Source organism: Amphiprion ocellaris, chromosome 6 (assembly GCF_022539595.1).
Source record: "Amphiprion ocellaris isolate individual 3 ecotype Okinawa chromosome 6, ASM2253959v1, whole genome shotgun sequence".
In the NCBI taxonomy this organism is placed as follows: Eukaryota; Metazoa; Chordata; class Actinopteri; family Pomacentridae; genus Amphiprion; species Amphiprion ocellaris.
Window position 1 is genome coordinate 29,509,507 of NC_072771.1, and position 11,977 is coordinate 29,521,483.

Consider the following 11,977-nt stretch of genomic DNA (forward strand, 5'->3'; position numbering starts at 1 on the left):
ATTGTTGATCTTGGTCTTCTTGTGTGATTTGTTGACAATTTAAAAATCTTATCTACAAACGTATTTTAAACTATACAGCATTCAGAAAGTTTTGACTTCTTCACCTTTTATGCTGCAGACTTACACTAAAATTGTTTAGATCACTCTAAACTCAATATCCCATAATGGAAAATTTATTTCCAAGGAAAAACTAAACTATCAAGTTGACATAAATCTTGATACCGTTTATGGTGACACTTGAAATTTACGTTGGATACTTTTCATTTCTTTTGATCATCTTTGATCATTTCTACACCTTGATTGGGGTTCACTTGTGGTATATTCAGTTGATTGGACATCATTTTTCAAGTTAAACACCTGTCTAAGGTGAGCACAAGCCATGAGATCAAAGAAAAAGCTTGTAGACCTCTGGAACATGACTGTGTCTGTGTATGCATTGAAGGTTACGAAGAACACAGTGGCCTCCTTCATTCTTAAATGGAAGAAATTTGAAACAATCGAGTCTTTCCAGAGCTGGCCGCCTGCCCAAACTGTTGGTGGAGCAAGGGCCTTGACCAAGAACACGATGCTCACTCTGTCTGTACTCTTGAGATCTAGCGTGGAGATGGAGAAGCTTTCATATCAACAATCATCACTGCATCAGCTGAAAGAAAGAAATATGGTGGTGGCAGCATCATGCTGCGTAAGTTTGTCCTGTAGCAGGGACAGGTGGACTGATCAGGGTTGAGGAAAAGCCAGCAGAGCAAAGTGCAAAGACATATTCATTAAAAACCTGCCCCAAAGTGCACAGGACCTAACACTGGGCTGAAGGTTCACCTTCTAATAAGACTGACTCTAAACACACAGCCAAAACAACACTGAAGTGTGTAAGGGACAACCCTGTGAATGTTCTTGAGTATCCAGCCAGTGTTTGGGTTTGGGTCCATCAAAAGTCAAGGGTATAATTGATGTCAAAAGTGCTTCAACGTTGTGCTCAGAGAAGGGTCCAAATATGTCAGTGTGATATTTCAGTTTAAAAAAAAAATGAAGTTGCAAAATAATTTTTAACATTCTGCTTTTTATTGAATGTAGATTGATGAAAAAATTAATTTTTTGCATAAGGCTGCAACATAAAATCTGAAAAAGTAGAAGGTGTGAATATTTACGAATACATGGTGATTTGAAAGATCTAGATGAGATTTAAAAATTTTTTTCAAATGACATGAACAGACCAAAACCAATAATTAAATGGTATTATTGACAAGTGTAGCCCTGTAGTTCCCTTCTAGGGACCTTTTAGTTTGTGTTACAGTCCTACTGCCACAAAATTTGTGGTTGACAATAGTTACCAATAGATAGTTTCTGAATCTGAATGCGCTGTATGCTTTAAAATTTCTCAAGACATGCTTTTGATAATGACTATCTCGGGAAACCACATGGCTCCTACCAAAAAACGGTTGTGGCAAATAACATTAATTAAGTCTCTGTTCCATTTAGGTGTCAATTAGTCGGACTAGTGAGCCAGCATGCATTGTACCAGGGTCTTTTATTTTGGATTCCAGAAAAAGTACCATGATCAAAATGATCATTTCATAGCCTGTAATCTTGTTACAAACTCTCTTGGTGTGTGCTCAGGTTTCATTCTCTTCCAGCCTGTTGGCACAAATAGGCTTAGTTCACAGACAATGGGATGTTCTTAGCTGACAAGCAAATTTTGAGTAGAGGGTAAATTGCACAGTACTGGCATGGATTTGCAAGACCACGCCACCTCAAAACAGTTGTTAGCACAAAAAATGTTTGCCGACGTCTCTTAGTAATGCCAGAACAGATGGAACAGGTATAGTCTGTCCATTTTACTGAATATTTTGCTTGAGGTAAAAGTGAATAGACTTTTACTGCTCTGAGTGCTTAGCACCATTATTAATATCATCGTCATGATTACGGTTTTTGCTTCTGTGCATATCTTTGCTCCTTCTCTATTCCGTCTTCTCTCCTTTTTTGCTGTCTTCATCTGCTCGCTAGGCAAGTACCGAAGCCTTTCCCCTTACTTCACATCTCATTTGTCTCTTTGCTTTTCATCCCACCTCTCATTTATCTTCTACTCTCTCTGTGGCATGAAGACCATTGCATCTTTATCAGTAAACCACAGCAGGGAGCATGTCACTTTCCTTTTATGCTTTCCTCTCATCATCATTCCATTTCTTTTCTTCCTTGTGATTCCCCTGGTTTCATCTTTGAGTCACATGCATTTTTGCCTTGACAGGAGTATTTGGTTTGTGCACCATCAAGTTGGCTTATAGTCATACAGATAGTTTTTTTTTGTTTGTCAGTTGATCCCTTGGTCAATTTTCGTCTCCCTTGTTTTCACTCCACTCGGTATGTTATTGTAGCTCCACTTCTCAAGGGAGTGAGGGAGTTTTTTCTTCCTTTTGGTCATTGCACTTCTACTCCTCAGCCTATCATTTTGTTGCCTTTATCTTTTCCTCACACATCCACGCGCCCCAGTTACTCTCCTGTTTCATCTTCCTGAAGGTTCCAACCTCAAAACAGACAACTTGCCTCAAATGACCCGAACCAAGCATGTTTCACACAATTAACTCCCATCATGGAGCTGAGCAAATGACATAAATGAGACATGCTTTCAGTTTATAAAATCACCTTTATCATGCAGCATTTGTATCCTGATGAGATTGTGTTTCATCTCACCCTCTTACAGACTTTATCGTCAGACTGGTTAAAATTGCTGTCCTGAGGCAAATGTGCCAAAATAGCACTTCCTGCCAAGAGAAATTATCAAAGAAAATTACTGTTGCGCTTTAAAAGTACATTTTGTAATTCATGACAGAAAAGTGTGTTACAGGGACAGCAAGAGATTTTATAAGTTTTCTGTCAGAATTTTTGATTAATGCTTTCTGACTGACCCAGATGGGCTGTGTTTCTTAGTGCTCCCTGATGAACTGTTGCCTTGAGTTTAACTTCATGTTTAAATGTATGTTTTTATTTTTATTTGTAGTCATGAGAAATGTGAGCATTTTTTTCTTTTAATTTTAGGAGCAACTATGTTTAATAGACATTCAATAGACCTATTTATTGCTGTTAAAAATGACTGATGATATTTAAAGGGCATACATATCCACAATACAACCAAGCAAGTTTATGTTTGATGGATTAGAGCTATTATTAGGAGTGTATAGAAATGTGCAGACCTGGTTTGATTTACATCTTCCTGACTCCCATACCAGCTTTGTTGCATCTGCTGGGCTGGAACAAATTAAACCTTTATCATTCTTATTGGTGCACTGAGTCAGTAGGACCTCACTTAATTCCCAGCACAGTTCTTCCAACCTTCAGTGTGAGTTTGAGTCTAATCAGATAGAATAAGTGAAATTGCTTGTGCTGGTATTCAGGGTCTTTAAGAATTATGCAATGTAAAGCATTCAGCAATAATGTGCCTTGAATGAGAATCAAAATTAATGTAGCATAGCAGTACATTTAAATTATTTATTCATGCATTCATTGGATTTTTTGGGCCTTTCTCAGTATGGGAGCTGGTTATGTTGGTACATTGAAACACAATAGCAGTATTAGTGTATCAAGGCAGACCTTTAGAGTAAAAGGTCTGTGCAATGCACGAGTTTACAATGTACATTAAGTACTGTCCTATTTTGTTTGTTAATTACTTGTTACCTTTGAGAATTCAGCTGTCATCGATTCAAACTGGGCATGAGTGCAGTTAATAAAAGAATGCAGTTAATATGCGAATATATTGCATATTTAACTATATTCTGTGTTTTCTTCCCGAAATTAATATTAGCTGACATTTAAGGTGTACACAAACATACAAACAAAATGGGTACTTTAATGAGAGTCATAGCTTGCTATTTGCACACTCAGATCTGCAGGTCTGACTCTGCTAACAGGAGGCTTCAGTGGATACACTAGACACAGGCTTACCAAGACTGCAGAGCTCCAGCCTGGAAAAAAGTAGCTTGGTTGAAAGAATCTGCTAAGACATGCAGGTGGTGGGGTCAAAATGTGGTATCTATAGCATGAATCCATGGATCCAACCTGCCTTGGGTCATCAGTCCAAGGTTGGGGGTGGTAGGGTAATGTGTGAAATGTTATCTTGGCACACTTCGTTCCTCTTAACCCCGTTTAATCAGTCATGATCTGAATGCCCACAGCATCAGTATTGTTACTGACCATGTGCATCCCCTTATGGCCACAGTTTTCCATCTTTAAATGGTTACTTCTAAGCATTACAATGCACCATGTCACAAAGCAAAAGCCATTTAAACTGGTTTCCTCCAAGCAAAATGGGCATCACATGTCCTTACTTTTTTCCTTCTTTTTAAAATATGTTTGAAAACTTTACATTCAGCATAATTAATGATTTTTTGTAAAACATGGTGAAACATGAAGCAGAACTCTTGGCCGTGTCCTCGATACATCCATGAGGCAAAGAAGCTGTTCTCACCATTTATAATAAATGTCAACACATTACACTACCACTATCATTAATTTGCATTTGACTTCATCAGATGACGTCGTCAAAACCTAGATTTGATCAGTAAACAATAGCTCGATTTCTGACTAACAGATCATATAATGACAGAATGCGTTTTCTGTCTATTACATAATTGGCAGCAGAAACAAATATACACGTAGTCATTGCTAGTTAATTTTAAATATTGATAGAGCCGATCACACTGCTGTGATTAACCCATATTTATGCTGCTCCTGTCAGAAAAATGTCAGTACTGTAAAATGATTTGTTTTGATTACCAGTGTGACACAACAGCTTGGGGGTAACATTTCAAACCCTAATTAAATCACTAGGCAGATTTTTCTTTTTCTGTAGTAAAAAGTCTGTAAATGACAGCCGCTATTGTATATGGTGAATTTGTGTTAAATTGTAAAGTAAATAGTACTGATGATCACAAAAGTAGGTCCATCAGCTGTGTTTAGCAGCAAAGTCAAAAAGACTGTACTCACTCATTTTACACAATAAATATTTAGATAGTTCAGAATAATTTAATAATACAAACTAAACTGTCAGATTCTAACATACAACTCTGGTTAGTTTAAACCAATTATACTAAAGCCTTTTTTGCATTTTAAAGCAGCACAGGATTTTTTTTGCTTGTGTCTTATATAAGCATGATGCCATTTAAACATGTGTGACAAGCACTTGACTTGAACAACATGATTTTCTGAGTCAAATTTGACCACTTGAGAGCAGCTTACAAATCTAGTCAGACATTCTGAAGACGACTGGTTGGCGAGGCTGTAAATGATATGTCATAAATTAGCTGATGAAATTAACATTTGCCCGCAGTATAATCCACTAAACTCGGTGCTGTCAGCATCGCCTTACACAATACGGTTTTCAGTTTACAGTTGAATACATCATGCAGCCCCACAGCTCATTACATCACACTGAAGTGAGTGTGTGTGCTCACACAGATGCACGGTATTTGTGTGTTTGCAGTTAGACATGAGGCACCATGGGATATAAAAATAAAAGCTGGAAAAGTGCAGGTTATTGCATCATTAACTCCAGTTAGCAATTGCCTGCCTGACTTTGTTTCCTTTCGTGTCCACTGTTACTTTATAAATGTGCTTTTTTTCTACTAAACAGAGTAGCCTATTGCAGTATAATAATGACTGTAAGAAGAACGTCAGATCAGACGTTTTAAACGACACATTTTTGACGGGGTACCTGTTTTTCATTCATCAAGTTGATTATAAGCTTTCTTAAGGTACCAGTTGCAATATGTAGCAGATTTTTTCAGTACCACTGTGCTTGTCTTTGTGTAGATTTGTCATTCAGAGAGCATTTCTAGATCTCGGCACACTTGGGGATGTGTGTGTTAAATGTGTTTGATGACACAGGCCGATTTTGAACAACACTGTTGTTTTTACAACAATAACACTCTTTTACTTTGTTTGCCTTGGAAAAGGACAACAGTAGTCTAGGGATTACTTTAGAGACGAGGATCTTTCACCGGCCCTGTCATTTCATCTGTCTCTCTTCATCTGCCTCTGTTTCCTCTCATGTTACCCACTCATCTGTTCCGTCCTCTCTGTCCTGAACAACGTTGTAGAGCTGTGCCCACTCTCTCTGCAGCCCACGTCACCTCATTTTCGTCACTCGCTTTCTCTATGGTGTTTTCTGCTACCACGTCATTGTGCCAGTTCCTGGTATCCTCTTGTCTTGCATGACAGCACTCCCATCTCTTGTGTTTTTTTACTTCTCTTTTCAAATTTCACTTCCACCTAGCAATCATGTCTTTGCTTTTTCATGCCTCCTTGCCACACTGCGGACTGGTTTCAGCACATGTCCTGAGTACATTCCTCTTTTGCAAAATGTTCTGTCTTTAAGCTCATGTCTGGTGTTGTCCTGTTTACATTTTGCTGTTTTTCTAAATTTACTTTGTCTTTGTGCATTGATCGTTTATCTTGAATTATCATTTTCAATTTACACTATGTCAGAAGATACTTAGAAATGAACTTAGTCATGTGCGCACTTTCACGGCCATGCACAGACTTTATCTCTTTGTTTTAAGAATGATTCTGCATCATTTTGTAGAGGACATTTCAGTTTACATGAAGCCCGCAGTCCTTTAGATTGAGATACTTTGTTGCTGAGGCATTATACGCTGTACTTACAGATTTTTTGCTTATATTCCTATTAAACTAGAACTAATTAGATATTTATTTGAATTTATGCAAACATTTATCATGAATATTTTTCCAATTAGATTAAAGTAGACTTTTAATAAGATAATCGAGATTAAAAATGCATACATTGGTCTTAATGTTTCTCCTAACACACACATGCACACACATTTCCCTTTTCATTTAACCTTTATTTTACCAGACAAGACATTAAGAACAGTTTCTTATTTAAAGTGACAACCTGGAAAGCGCTTAAAGACACTTGAGTTGCTTGTGCCACACACACAATTCAATAGAGGATGTAGTATTATACAGAGACACACATTTCCACTAAGTCCTTGTACTTAAGGTAATTATGCAGGTTAGATGACAGCTTTCCATTAATCCACTCTCCAACAGCCACTCATCACTAGTTTGATTGCACTGTAATGACAAAGAACTAATTGGCATGACAAGTATTGTTGCCAGTAATTGGCCAGAGACTCAGAGTTGTCATTACAATATTGTGCTTCTCAAAGGGCCCAAAGTTTGGGTTTGTGAGACTCTGCTGTGTATATGCGATTAAGAGTGTACACGCCTGCTAAAATGTCAAGTTTGTGTTAGGTGGTAAAAGAGGTTGATCACTGAGGGAGTTTATATATGTGAAATTCATCACAGTGACCTGAATTTCAAAAGGTTGGAGGTGGAGTGTCAAGCAACATCACATAAAAACAGTAATTGCTCTGTGGGGAAATCAAAGCAAGAGAGAGCAAGTCATTGTATTGAGAGAGCCACAATATGTGCAGATATTACACCTACAAATACAGATACTGATAGAAATATCATTGGATGACAGATTGAAAACCAAAAGGAAATTTGCATAATACAGAATATACTATTCAAACCATCCTAAGGACATTTTTCCTAATTTTATAGCACATGAAATATTTAAAAAGTTGATTGAATGTAATAGGTTTTGCTTGTGGAATGGTTCACAGTACACGTAGACACCTTATTTATTTGCAGAGTGTAGGCTTTCAAACTTTTCCATGCTGTTGTTTTTGCCACTACCCTTTCTTCACTTCACGGATAATAAATGACAGTGTACATGCCTGCAGAAATGTGTTTGCTTGAGCCAGCCATCTAACTTTTTCTTACTTTTTTACTCTATTGTCAGGGATTATTTTCCCACCACTTTCTTGAGCGTAAGATGAATGGCAGCGACTGCATATACTGAATCACTTTCTCTGGTGCGAGTTCTGTGTTAGATGTGTACGTCAAAGTTGGAAATGGTAAACTGTCTGAGTTGCTTTTCATTTTCCTTTTGTCAAAAGTGACTCGACAACAGTTTGAGGGCATTAGCGGTGAATGCCCTTTTCAACTACATTTGCAGATATATTATATTGCCACCCACAACAGAGACCGAAGAAATGAGTAAGAAATAATGTGTTAACTTCTTTGTTAGACCATTTATTCATATGAATTGTCACACACTTTGGGTATAGGATTTGGGTTTTTCTCATCTCCACTGTTTATACTGCACAATATAAAACCCTTTATAATGGAAAAGCAATGTATAGTTGTGCTCCAGACTGCTGGGGAGTAGTCAAATAATCACATCTTAACTTGCACAGTCATAGATCATAAAGTGTTCTGATAAGCTGCAATAAATCTTGTGTAGGCTGAGTTGTATCTAATCTCTGTCTGTACGAAAGTTGTTAATCAACCATGAGAATAAAGACTAATCCAATACGCATTGCTCCCACATTAAAATGCAAAGTGCTAGATTTGGGGAAAGCTGGATACTTTCCATGCTATGAAATATGCTACGGAAAGAGAAAAAATACACCGAAGATATAACCGACACTTTCAAATCTAGAGTTACTGCAGAACAAGCAGCCCTGAATCAACTGACAAAATCTTGAGCAAATCTGCAAGAGTGTAGAAGAAGAAAGGAATTTCCAAAATCCAGATTTTCTACACCAGTGCCAGCTTACCCAAGAAGAATCCAACATTTAATTATTGCTTCCCTGTATTCACTGAGGGGAGAAATACAAGAATCATTGTTTGCATGTAATTAACAGCATTAAATTGTTTTAATATTTCAAATATTTTATTCAGACCGATGACTAGGAAGTTCTAATTTATTTTGCTCCAGTGGATCTTTTACTTTGGTTGAATAGTTTCTGAAAGTGCACAGCGTATGGAGAGAAAAATGAGTAGTTTGTAATCCATGGTATCTCTTCCAATAAGCTGACTAGGAGACATTTCCTTAGCTGCGATGCTAAGTGTAATTTTCCGCTTTCTTTTTTCCTTGTCCCTCTACAGTTGGCCCTGGAGGACCCGGTGCACAGCGTTTCTCTCCAGCAGTTTGTCTATGAAAAGCTGAAGGCGCAGCAGGCCCTGATGGGGGACCAGGGCTTCGGGGTCCTGATGGAGACTGTGGACACGGAGCTCGTCAGGCAGCTCCAGGAGTTTCTCCAAGGCCTCTAAATTTCATCTCAGTCCTTCACTACCTTACACACACATCTTTGCCTAATGCTACCCTCTACCCTCCCCCTTTTTTGAAAATGTACTGGAAAGGCTAACAGTCTACCCGACATGTGGACTCCTAATTCAGACCTTCCCAACCTCTGCCCATGCTATGCCTTATCTATATTCAGCCTTGTCGACTGTCCTCAGCTAACCCTTCGTCCCCTTCTCTATTATCTGGTGTCCTTTACATCTTTCTTTTTTTTTCTTCTGAAGATGGGATTTATGCGGGTGCTTAAAAATGTCAGAGTACTTCCACATTTTTAAAACACTCCCATGAAAACATCAGCACACTAGAGCTTCCACTCAATTCTTCTAGTTTCTTCACTTTCTGTGGTTTTGATGTGAAATGGGTAGAAAATTGAAGGAATGGTATTAAAAAAAAAATGTCGAAAGGGTTGAGGAGTATAAAGCAAAAATCATCTGCAGGTGCCAGAGCAGGAGCCTTGGACTATTTTTTATGGAAAAACATACAGATTGTAGCAGAAACGTGGATAAACCAAACCTGAAGGACCTAAAGCAGTGTTTACAGAATCTATTCTTAAAAGAGAAAAAAGAAATGTAATTTTGTATGTATGTAAAGTATGGATGATATTCTGCATGACAATATTTTAATTTCAGTTTGTTTTTACTTTGTTCATTTCTCTTCCATTTAAAAAAAAAATATATATATAATTTTGTCATAGCTAGAGGTCAAGTTGAAGTAACTACTGAGAGAACTCAAAAGTATTTTTCTTTCTTTTTAAGTTTTGGTTTGAGGGATTTCTTTGACTGTAAAATGGGTGATTTTAAATGGTTGATTTGTAAGAGTGCTGAACCACATTTATATGTACATACTTACTGCTGCTAATTGATGGCGTGTCGGAGCACTTTAATAACCAAAAACTGTTTCTCATTTTTTTCATCTTCTCACGTCAGTATACTTCAACACGGTGGTAGGAGGCCTCAGAGCAGTGCAGCAGGATTGTGCAAATTAGGCTGAAGTTGCATTAAGACCCTCATCTTGAATTGTTGCCATTTTTCACATCTCACTGCTGTTTTGTTCAACATGCTGACTTATTACAAATGTAATATGCCGTTGGGTTTTCTCATCACACTTTTCTTTTTGAACAAATTTGATAAATTCCAGCCTAAGTGGCTGTTAAAAAGTCGCATTTTGAGTCACTGTGAAGAGTCAAAATGCTTCACTCTTAAGAGAAAGTCTCAGCATTATTTCTGGTTTGACCGATAGCAATAGAGATGAAGCTTGGATATGTTTGATTTCACTGAAGAACCAGTTTTTCTGCAAACTTATATTATGAGGATAAATTACTAATTAATTATTAAAGATTAATAAATGACTGCATATTGGTACTTATTAATAGCTGAATAAATACAGTTGTACAAGAGGTATAGGGACATTTTTCATGCCAAATATGAAACATGGTTACAATTTGAGACTCATTTACAATAATATGTGGTTTAATTTGGGTCTGAACTGAAAGTTTTACAATAATGTGAACCTAAACCCTGTCTTAGTAATCTGTTCTTCTGGAAGTTATGGATTGATATGGTTCTCTCTCGTTCATTAAGTTGGTCACCCTTCCTGGGGCAGAGATGATCCTGACACTAGCTCCTTTGACACTGTGATAGAGTTGAGTAGCAGTCAGAATTACAGCCTTATGCTTTCAGCCTTACTTATCCTTAAAACACACACAAAAAACTTTGTACTATTATGTTCACTTCTTAACTAGTTTAATCTTATAAGATTTCTTTACTTTTGTTCTGTTAATGACGGCTATTATGAAGTTTTGAACACCGCGGGCTGCAGAGGGATGTTTTGGGGTTATGCAATTGGTTATGTTTTGGTCGGAAATAATCTTTATTGCGTTTTCCAGAGCCTTCAATAAAATGCAGTAATCAGCCAGAATAATTGTCTCTGTATTTGCAATGCTATTTCCAAATGTATTTAATGACACAAAAACAACCCTGCTGAGTTCTTGATATAATTTCAGATTCTAGATTTTCTGCTGGCCGGATTCTACCGAGTGGCCCTGGCACAGCCATCGAGTTTAATAACTGACTGGTGGACTTCAGTTTACCCTGGATGCTGCGTCATCATGGATCTAAACACTGATAGCAGTGGAAAGGAGAGGGAGGAGGAGCGCCTCAGCACACTGAAAGAGAAGTATACTGATTAGCATTGGGTGTGTTCTCGTGGGGGTGCTGCATACTTGATGTACAAGCCATGATCAGGTTGGAAGAGACCTTGGAAAAACAGGGAAACTGTTGGTTTGATAATAGGGAAATGACCGTAGAGGAGTAATTGCACAAATTGAGAAATGGCATGGGAGACAGCAGGGAAATAAACTGACAGCTAATGGGAATAACAGGACCAGGGTCTACATTTTTGCTAGTAGCTCTGTGAGGCTATACTTGGGCACATTGGAGATTAAAGTCATAGGGAAACAGCACCAGGCTAACATGCACATAGTTTGCATGCATGATGTGCAGCTCAGTCTAATGAAAATTTTATTAGTTTTGCATGTAATTGTTAACCAAAGTATAGGAGAAATTGAAAGTGTGGCCTTATAATGGTGCTACAGGAACAAACATTACAGTTCTATTACAATTCTTGACTGGTTTTGTAGTGTCACTTTGTAGATGGGAAGTTAGGTCTTTTGTCTGGGTGTAATTTTTAGTGGTAGACTTCAATTTCGTGTCATGGCTGTTGTTTCTGTGCTCATGTGGTCTCCCCATCAGTCTTTTTCCTTCCGTGGATGTATACTAACTGCTTGAACAAGATAGAGCCTATCAAACCAAAATC

General features: G+C 37.7%; 1 protein-coding gene across 1 annotated transcript in view; it reads left to right on the forward strand.

Annotated features, from left to right (window-relative positions):
• The window catches only part of ipo11 (importin 11), a 131,074-nt gene extending 119,991 nt beyond the window's left edge, over window positions 1–11,083 (forward strand). The window contains exon 30 of the mRNA XM_023282457.3: window positions 8,968–11,083. Coding sequence (XP_023138225.2) covers window positions 8,968–9,132 — 165 coding nt within the window. The 3' untranslated portion in view covers window positions 9,133–11,083. The remainder of the gene's footprint in view (window positions 1–8,967) is intronic.
• Window positions 11,084–11,977: the final 894 nt, after the last annotated feature.